The sequence below is a fragment of the Microtus pennsylvanicus genome, chromosome 7 (genome assembly GCF_037038515.1).
Source record: "Microtus pennsylvanicus isolate mMicPen1 chromosome 7, mMicPen1.hap1, whole genome shotgun sequence".
Lineage (NCBI taxonomy): Eukaryota > Metazoa > Chordata > Mammalia > Rodentia > Cricetidae > Microtus > Microtus pennsylvanicus.
In genome coordinates, this window is record NC_134585.1 from 15,750,751 (window position 1) to 15,761,541 (window position 10,791).

Genomic DNA, 10,791 nt, shown 5'->3' on the forward strand with positions numbered 1-10,791 from the left:
CCAAGGTTCCTTGGCCAACAGCCTAATTGGTAGGGTTCAGCCCAGTGAAAGGACCAGTCTCCACAAAACAAAGATGGGCTGGCAAGATGGTTTAGCAGGTAAAGGCACTTGTCACCAAACCAAGAACTCACATAGCTGAAGGAAATACCCAAAACTTGTACTCTGGCTTCTATATATACATATATGTGGTGCATACATGAATACTGAAACACACACACACATACACACACACATGCAGCACACGCGCGCGCACACACACACACACACACACACACACACACACACACACACGTTTAATCATGTTTGCTCTCTTTTCCTCCCTCATCATATCTGTCCACAATCCATCCCTGAGATCCTTCTCCCAAACATATAAGTAAATGCTTAGATCCCTAATGACACCAGGACATTCCAAACCCCTCATCTGTCACTGTCTCTGAAAGGAGACCTATCTCTTAGGAGACATGAAATTTCCTCAGACCCATCTAGACTGTGCCTTTCTCCTTCTCCATCCATCCTTTTCTGACCTCCTCCTAGAACTACCATTTGCAACCGCATCCTTCTGCCACCAGTCAGCCTGCATTCACTTGTCTTTGGTACCCGTAACACCTTTCCCCATCCCCACTCCACACTGCATCCACTCAGTGAGGCACACGAATCAACAGAACATGGGCTATCACCGTAAGTCCTGTGACAGGTACCTAAGGTTGGAACTCGGCTCACACGCTTCCATTTGGATGTTGTTGTGGACTGAATTCAATCCCATCTGCTACCCAAATTCACACACTGAATTCCTAACACCCAGTATGACTGTACTGTGTATGGAAATACAGCTCTCAAGAGATGGCTCTGGTTAAACATGATTATGAAGGGATATCCTGAACCAGCAGGGCTGCTGGTCTTTTTAGAGGAAGATAGAGACCTAGCCGGGGACGTGTGCACAGAGAAGGACGTGTGAGCATCAGGAGAAGTCTGCAGGCTGGAAAGATCCTGAACTTGACTGGATGGCACCTGACCTGACTTCCAGCTAACAAAACCACGAGAAGGTAACGTTCTGCTATGCAAGCTGTGGAGGGCACATTATTTTGTTACGTCACCCTGAGCTGACTACATGGATGCCAAGGAAACAGTCACAAAATGTCACTTTTTGCATTGTCTCTTTGGTGGCTTGGTTCAACCAAACTAGCCTGCTGCTTGCTATGTTGTGGGAGAGTGTGCTTGCCTGGCCGTTCCTCTCCCAGGCAAGCCTGAACTCCCACCATGAAAATGACTTAGGGGCTGCTATTCAAGCATTCCAGAAAACATGGTCCTGTTGGCTGGTTCTCTTTCATTTTACTTTGCTAATCTCTCTGGTGGCTGTGCCATTTGATGATTCTCTCCCACGACACTGTATCCAGTTACAAGCAGGAACGGATGAGCACTTGGGGCTCCTGTGTATTAGTAAATTCTTCTCTTGTTACTAGACTAAGGAGAGAGAAAAATCTTTGGGAAACAGTTACATACATACCTAGTCACCTCTACTTTTCTCAAGGTCAACAAAATACAGGCATTATTAGAAAAAAAGAAATTAACTCTTTATGTCCCCAAGCAAAATGAGAATAATTGATTGACTCCATTACATTGGTCTTGCTTTCTCACTATTAAATAGAGCTCGTGAGACACTGGACCCAAATGCCTTCAGCCTGCCAGCTGAGCTGGACACAGCCCTCACTAACACAAAATCTCCACCGTCATCTTGCCAATCACTTCTAGACACAGATGGATTTAATATAAAATTTGAAGCCAAAGTAACTCAATCCTTGAGGTAGGAAATAAGGAAAAGGCTTGGGGAGGTTAGGGGATGCCAGAAAGGGGGCGGGTTGACTGCATGCTCATCTGAGATGTTGCATGAGGCCACACCCACCACCACTGCAGTGCAGGTCACTTGGGCTACTCAGAGGCCTCCTGAACTATTCAGGGGTTTAAAAGCCACTCATTAAAAAAAAAAATGTATATTCCATTTCACTCTGAATAAAATAGTTAAAGATAAATGCATATTCATTTAAAGAATTAAGTATTTGTTGATTTTAATAGTCATATTAATTTACTCTATAACCAACAATAAAATATAGTATCTCTGACCTGGAAATATAAAGAGACAAGGTTTCCTAGTAGAGAAGCTATTTGGCTTGTGGGTCTTCTAACACAGCAAATTAGGGATGAATTCAGATCACTAAGCCGCTAGAGATAATTTACTTATTTGGTGCCAACTGCATACCAGGCAGTGTGACGCCATCCTAAAGTAACCAGCAGGGAGTCCTTGTGCCTGTGAGAACAGGGCTCTCCTACTGCCTAAGTTGCTAAGCACCTACCATAAGAGGGGGTGTGCCGTTCCAGAGCCCCCTGCCCCCTACTGTCTGCACACCAAGGTGAATCAAGGGAGATTTTCATTTGACCTTCAATGGCGGGTGGGATAACGCTGAAGCACTCAGTGCCTGAACCACTCAGTACCCAGTGGGCAAAGACAGCAAGAGACTGAAGTGGTTTAACTTGGGGGCTGGCAAGAACTCCACTGCAGATGGCCGGAACAGAAATGAAGGAAAATGCTGGCATGTGGGCACAGTATTTTGGAAGACTCGAGTTTGGTGGTCTGGAATTTGGAGTTCACCGAGGCAGTAGGACAGAGATGAGAAGGTACTGGGCAAGGCCATGATGGAGACTTTGGCAAAGACCGTGCTGGCAGCAGGTGGGAGACTGTGACAGGGAGGGGGGAGGGCTCGAGGCAGTCTCATGCATTGTGTGCTCCAAGCGGAGTAATCTCACAGGAGACATGAGATCATACCAGAGAATCTTCAAGGTAAAGGAAGAAAGAAAGAAAGATCCATGTCCAAAGAGTGCCCATGATTTATGGCCATCCCCAGGTTGCTGCTCGTCCTCATCTAGATGGTACTGTCAGGGTTCATGTGTTTGCCTGGCGTCTCTGTGACATACGGTGCTCAGAATCATGGTGGAGCCTGTCAGACACTTAAGGCTACAGCTCATAGACATGAGCCGAGCTGACAGTGTTCCCTGAGAACAGCGCCACTCTGCTAGGCATTAAGCAAATCATTTGTGCTGTGCAGCTGCGACCTGCTCCCTGGGGAAATCTCCCTAGCACCAGCCAATGCCATCAACCCTTAGGAAGCCGACGACCCAGAAGTCAAGACTGACTTCAAAGCAATCTGGAGGGTGCCGAACCACTGCCCAAGAATGTCAGCATGTCCCTGAACATGCCTCGGCTAAGCTGCCAATAGCAGCTTCTTCCTTTAAAGTGCGTCTTATTCCCATGAACCTCTTTTTTTTACAAATAATAAGTGGACCGTGACCATTTTCTCGATGCCTGACATATTCAAACAGTAGTTGCAGTATTTCATCTCCTCTCCAATCATTCTCTGGGCGTCCCCTGGCTGAGCATACATCACGCCGGGGCAAGGAAATCATTTTAAAGAGACATCACCAGCTAGACCAGTCCTGAGAATTAAAATGTACAAATCTAAGGGTTTGAACTGAAGACTCAAAAATGCAGAACCCATCCTCCTTAAGCAGCCATGAACTACAAAATCCTGTTTCAGGGACCTGTTTTCCTTTGTTCCAGATGTATCCAGATCTTTCCTTTGGGGGGCACACCCTGAACCTGAGACAGTTTCTGAACCATAGTGGGTCAAAATCACAGTCCAGATCTGAGAATTCCCTTTCTCCTCCATGTCAAAATGGACCGAAAAGTTCAGGGCATATCTTAAGATGGCACGTACATTCGTGAAAGCCGGAATGAATCTACAGGTTTGCAGCAATCACCCGCTGTTCTTTTGACAATTCCTCAGTTCATGTGGAAAGCAAAATTATTCCTATGAACTGAATGGATTCCGGAGGCATATGGCTGTCCAGCAGCAGGACTGAAAACAGACCCAGGATTTGTCAGCCATAAAATGAATCAATAATTAAAATGGAGTTCACCTCCATGCCGTGAATTTAAAGTCTAACTACAGGTTCCCCAAGTTTGCCTAAAATATGCATTAAAGCTTAACATTCATGCCATAATAATATTCATTAGTAATCATACCCTACTGATTAACAAGCATCAGGGAAATTTAAGGGGTAGGGGAAACACACCCACTCACCTAATTAGAACACATGTTTATTTAATGTCCCTATAATCGCTATGAAAAAGAACACTAGCTTGGCAAATTTAAATCACGATGTTCTAACTGCGTAAATATTTCAGCAATGGACCCCAACCCAGAACACACCCATTAACCGAGGAGGAAAAACAAAAGCATTCTGTTTCTAGAGGCGTCTTTGCAGTCTATAGCCAACCTCTCAGAAACGCAGCCTCCAAATTACTTCCTCCGGGAGCCAGAGAACAATGAGGGAACATGTTGATTCGGCTTCTTACCTTTTTCCCTTTCCTCTTCCTATGAGCAGGCTTGGCGTTCTTCTCCTTTGGTTCTTCACTCATCTTTCCTTTAGATCAGGGGAGTTGAGACGAGAGAGATCACCTTCCGTGTTCCCACATCCAAACCCGCGACAAAGAGTCACAGCATTGAGACCAAAGTCCATTTAGGGAGCTCCCCAGGCAGAGCGGCTGCTTCAAGCCAGCCCTGGCTGCTGTCACAGGCAACTTGGGCTGCCCAGCTTGCCTCGGGAAGAAACTGGGTGTTCTCTACAGCAAAACCTTGGTTATTCCTCTGAAGAAAAATCAATATTCCAGCCCTTTGTCGTTTTCCTTTTCTTTCTTTTTCCTTTTTTTTCTTTTTTCTTTTAGCTAGTCATTATCCTGAGATAAGATCTTGACAAGATTTCAGGGCTTGCTTCTCCACAGTGATTCTAGCTTGCAAATGGTGAGAGAGGGAAAGAGGGAGGCAGACGCGCGTGTGCGCTGCACACACACGCACACACACACACACACACACAGGAACAAGCGAGACTGCTGACGAGTCCCTGAAGCCTTCCCAGGGGCTGGCTCACTGCAGTTTGCAGGCTGGGAAGCCAAGGCGAATGTAAATGCTCTCAGAGATCAAGCCTCCAGAGGACACATGTGTTGAAAGCATTGGGCATACCCAGGAGGCAGCAGTGGGGGTGGTGACAAGAGATCGGGTTACTGGCTCGTGAAAACACACACACACACATGCACGCTCCATGATACAAACAATAAAGAGACCTGTTACTGTCGAAGAAAAAGCTGAATTCTTATCATGAGGGGATTTTGCTTATTTTTTTAATTTAAATATAATTAGCAAAAAGATTCACACCATTCCCACATTTGAACCGTGGTCTCCTTCCACGAATACATGAAACTAATCCACAGAAAAGAAGCCCTCCAGGATAGGCGAGAATTCCCAAGGGCTCAGCTAGGCGCTCTCTCTGGGACAGAAACACCCCATGCCCCTGGATAGTCCTCAGGGCAATGCAGGGCTCTGACCACATTACAGCCTCCACAGATGCCCCAAACACACACCAGGCTCACAGTCCTGCTCTGGGCCACCAAGGCTTTAAGAGGTTTCCGGATGATGTCACACCTAGCTGGAAAGTCCCTGAGACATCCCACCTATGTGAACACAGCTGAGTGCCTGTAGGGTGTGGTCACTTTTAGCAGTTTTCCAAGTGCTCCTGATACGTTTTTCTTCAGAGAGAACAAGGTTCTGGGTGCTACCTCCTATCACAAAGATGGAAGCTGGTCCTGTGAGCAGACAGTAGGAAGGGGGGCTTGAAGGGGATTTTAGTTATGCGAGCACAGACATTTAGGAGTAAAAGAGACTCAGGAGGCCAGTTTGCAGGGAGATCCATGGAACTACTCAATACAGGAGAAAGGATGCTAACATCCCGAACTAAAAAGTTCAGCTTTCTGTACTAAAATGTCATTCCTCACCTAGCATTGCAAGCAGGGTTTTAGCTATACTTAACAAACGTTGACTCCTCAAACACCAGCCCCCTAAAAAGAGTAAGCATGAGGGAGGATTGAGGGGGCTTTGTCACGGCCATCACGGTTACAAGCACGCACAGCATGACCCATGCAGACCCTACATGCTGTGGCTCTGGTCTTAATGGCTGCTCTGTGGTATGGGGTGCTGAGGACGGCTGACCCACCCATAGGCGTCCTTGAGGTTCCTTCAGCTTTAAGCAGCTGCTAACCTGTCACTTCCGTTTCTGTTGCTGTTCTGGAACATTCCTCTCAAAGCACAATGAAAGGTCAGAAAATCCTAACAGCAGGATGAATCCTTTAAGGTCTTCACTGATTCAATGCTTGCTTGTCTTCGGGACAGGGAGGACTGGGGAATAGGAGTCCTTTCCTCTGTCAATCAGTCTCTCTGCAATGGGGTGAACCTCAGCCTATCTGTACTATGCTGTGGGAGAGAAAATATGGAGTTAGGGCTTTGTATGAATTCTCCAGAAGCTGAACTGCCCATGCAGGTGGATTCAAGTCTGAATATCCCACCTAAATCTTCCATTCTTCATGAGGAAAGCCACCAAGCTAGACCACCTACCTGCCATTTTTGCCATATTACGATTCCAACATTAAAAAAATTTTGTTGAGAGACTGAGTTTATATGAATGTTTACCTGAATATATGTTTTGTGTGCTACAAGCATGCAGTGCATAAGATGGCCAGAAGAGGGTGTCAGATTTCCCAGAACTAGATTTATTACAGGTTGTGAGCCATCATGTGCAGGCTGGAAATTGAACCCTGGTCTTCTGGAAGAACAGTCAGTACTCTTAATTGCCGCGTCATTTCTTCAGCCCCCGTCCCAACATTTTCATTCAACACCTTCCCTTCCAAGAAAAGCATAGGTCCTGAGTACAGGGTATGAGCTGTGTGAGAGAAAGACGTGAAAAGCCAAGGATTTTGGGGGCAGCTGAAGAGGGGGTCCACAAACAAGGCACTTCGTTCTAGGCTCCTAGCTGCCTCAGTTCTGTGAGTTCTTGGGCAGAAGCATTTTCCCAAAAGGGACATGAATGCAAACCTCAAGAGAGGGTTTATTTTTTCTTCAGGCTTGCACTGGTGTCCCATTTTCTGTTATTTGTTGCCTTTTGAAGGGTTCCATAAAAGATCCTTTTAGAGACGTTTATTCTAGCATTGCAGAAATTCCCACACGAAGCTACGCTATCAGGGAATCCTGGCAAAAGGAAGCTAATAGCTATGTCCTGTTTTTTAGCTTTATTGAGCAGACTGGAAAAACACAAATGCTTTAATGACTGATTAAAAGAATTCACCTTGATAAAAACATTCTTCAACAATAAACATTTTAAACCTGGGGGGGGGATGATTCTCGAGTTTATTCCGCTCACTCAGGGACAAGTGCCATTGTTTCTTTCATATAAAGTGACAGTGTGTGTGTGTGTGTGTGTGTGTGTGTGTGAGAGAGAGAGAGAGAGAGAGAGAGAGAGAGAGAGAGAGCATGTGTATGAGAGAAAGAGACTGTGTGTGACAGAGAATGTATATATGTGTGTGTGAGACAGAGAGAGACGGTGTATATAAAAGAGAGACCATGTGTATAAGAGAGAGATAGTAAGTGTATAAAAGAGAAACTGAGCCAGGCGGTGGTGGTGCACGCCTTTAATCTCACTACTTGGGAGGCAGAGGCAGGCGGATCTCTGTGAGTTTGAGGCCAGCCTAGTCTACAACAGCTAGTTCCAGGACAGGCTCCAAGGCTACAGAGAAACCCTGTCTCAAAGAGAGAGAGAGAGAGAGAGAGAGAGAGAGAGAGAGAGAGAGAGAGAGAGAGAGAAAGTGTGTGTGTGTGAGAGAGAGAGAGAGAGAGAGAGAGAGAGAGAGAGAGAGAGAGAGAGAGAGAGAGAGAGACCCTCAGGGAGGGGGAGAAGGGAAAGAGATTGCAATGGAATTCATATAAATTAAAAGCAGAATGGGGCACTGTTTGGAGGATGGGAGGCACCAGCAAGAGAGAGCAGTCAGTGGGGGTGGTTAGAAAAATACATATGTATGGCAGTACCACAATAAAATCCATTACTCGGTAGGCTAATTTACAAATTAATTAAAAAAATTAATCCATTCATATACAAACATGTAAATAAATTACTAATTTTTAACTATTAAACTATACAAAATAAGAGAAACATAAAAGCAATCAGGGCCTAACACAAGAATGCTTGTAAAAATGTCAATCAGTTATTTTTAAAATATAAAAATGTATTTAAATTGATGAAAAATTTAGGAGATTGATGGTCTAGACTTCTCTGTTTCAATACACTTTACTGTTTCTGTTTGATTCTATTGAAAGTTACACTTTGCTCTGTTGATTGAAAACAAAAAAGAAAAAGAAAACCCAGGACCTCTTAAGATAGCATGACACAGTAAAAATTCTACGGGAGTCCCTCTGAGGAAGAACCCACAAATCATATCATCAGATCTGACAGAACATTCAATTCCCAGAAGCAAAATGAAATGTATCAACTTACTTATGTAATAAAATGTCACCGTCTTAAGGCCTACTATACTAAGTGTAGGTGGCTTATCACCTAATTCCTTTCTCCCGAAACTGATAAGTGCCAAGCATTTAAAAATTATATAAATATAATAACAAATATAATAATAAATATAAATATATATTAGAGAGAGAGAGAGAGAGAGGGCGCTTCACGCCTTTAATCCTCTAATTTCAGCACTTGGAGGCAGAGGCAGGTGGATCTCTGTGAGTCGTGGCCAGCCTGGTCTACAGAGCAAGTTCCAGGATGGTCAGAGTTACATAGTGAGACCCTGTTGTTGTTGATGATGATGATGATGATGATGATGATAATAATATCTCCAAAGTCCGTCAAGTTCTTGAGTTAGTTAGGGCCTCGACTGTAGGACAGCACAGATTCTCTCATGATTATATTCCTGACAATGTAAAACACATCTTCACTCCCTAAGACCAAATTTTAGCTAAAGGATGCAAAATGAAACATCTTAGGTTTAATGAACGGAAAGTTTATTGGGTCTTGAACACGCTCTCATTTCCGTTCACCTGTGCTCTTAAGCCACGCAGTCACGGAAGCAATGAGGGCTTTAACAAACCCAAAGGCCTACAGCTGAATTTTCAATTCGAAGTGTTCTGAATAAAAGGGTAATGTGATTGATCTAAAAACAGTCTCGAGGTGATTACTTATTCCAAAAACGTTAACTACTTTCCAATAGCAATCTCTTTTTTTTCCCCTCCCAAATTAGAAAATTGCCCAGCCCTTAGAGAAGTTAAATATAACCTAAAACATGTGAAGGTAAGCGCAATGAATTATCCCTGAAAACAAGACTCTAGTTCACAGAGGGGGGAAAGGCAACCCCAGAGGCGAGCTGCTTTCTTGTCCAGCGTCCCACTATAGACGCTCACAGGTATGTGATACCAATCTGAGACGGTTCTATTTTTAAATTAAATAACTCGCATAAGAGGACACAGACCGGGTCAACTGCCCTGGAACAGGTTTATTTTTAAAATGAAAGTTGCTTACTGTGGGGAAAGAACGGGCAGGGGTTGTCAGCAAACCAAGTTTTAAAGTTATTGTCTACATAAAGTTCACCTGGAAACTCTAACAGGGTAGTGTTTTAGACAAGGCTCAAGTACAAAAAAATCCCCAAAAATAGCTTCTTAATGAAATTCGGGAGGCATTCCCGTAGAGTTACGCCGATTTTACTTCTCAGACCAGACTGTTGGTGATCTCCACAGCTAGCTGGTGAGTTAACACAGTTGCTATAAATCTTAGAAATGACTGACATCGCTTTGACACTCTTTGTTTCTACTGGACATGAAAAATACCTGTGAGGTTCAAGACAACTCTAAGGAGAGGCTGTTTGGTTGGAATCCCTGGAATGTGAACTCTGACCTTCTGAGGTCACCCAGCCAGTTGCTAGTGCCCCAGCTCTGTGCACTGCCCTCCTGCACCAGCTCCACTCCACACCAGAATCCCCCAGAGCTTAAAGACAAAGTGCATTGAGAGCTGACAAAGTGCGTTGAGAGCTGAGATGGGGATTACTGCTTAAACAAACTGGGCCTTAGTATGCATTCCCTCCCCCCCTTCTTCTTTATTGTATTTGTGAGACGTGATTTCAGTCACACAGTGTGGCCTTAAACTTGCTATGTAACCAAAGTTGACTGATCCCCGCTGCTAGCTTCCTGATTGCTGGGATTGCAGGTGTGAGCCATTGTGACCAGTTTATACAGGACATGGGAACAAACTCGGAGCTTGGTGTGTGCTGGGCAGCCTCTCTACCAACTAAACTACATCCTCATGCCCCCAAGGATTTAGTTTAATTAGAACAAGCTAAAAGGGATAGTGGAGCTGAGGAAACCCTCTCTATGGGGTTTTAGCATTTACCTTGCCCCACGTTGTGTAAATGACAACAGAGAAAAAGAGAGAGGGGGGAAGTGTGTGTGTGTGTGTGTGTGTGTGTGTGTGTGTGTGTGTGTGTGTGTGGAAACACAGGTAGCCACTGTATAGTCAAAGCAGCTCTTCTTCACCTTTAATTTCGGCTAAAGGAAATCTTGGGTTATTTTTGCCACAGCCACCGTCAATCCCCCAGAGCAAGAATAAGACCACTACCACAATTTTTTGAGACAAATTTGAAGTAACCTTTATGAAATAGGTTTAACCTTTATGTAATAGACCAGCTCCATAGATATTACCCAGGTCCATACCTGGGATTCCCAGAATAAGGCATCAAATTATATCAGACAGGGGCTTATAAGCCAAAACCCACAAGGCTATGAACTTCCTACCTTAGTGGGATCAGGAGCAAGCATACATCTTGATGGACTTCCTGCCAACATCCCTCCCATCTACCTGTGATCA

The 10,791-nt window shown here is 44.5% G+C and overlaps 1 protein-coding gene across 6 annotated transcripts in view; it reads right to left on the minus strand.

The window, feature by feature from the left end:
* Nucleotides 1–4,641, minus strand: part of Ank3 (ankyrin 3) — a 431,439-nt gene extending 426,798 nt beyond the window's left edge. For 5 of the 6 annotated variants that reach the window (XM_075980046.1, XM_075980043.1, XM_075980042.1 and 2 more), the window contains exon 1: nt 4,409–4,613. In XM_075980046.1, coding sequence (XP_075836161.1) covers nt 4,409–4,471 — 63 coding nt within the window. In that variant the 5' untranslated portion in view covers nt 4,472–4,613. Of the gene's footprint in view, nt 1–4,408 lie in introns of all 6 variants that reach the window. The other variant, XM_075980047.1, reaches the window with a different exon arrangement.
* Nucleotides 4,642–10,791: the final 6,150 nt, after the last annotated feature.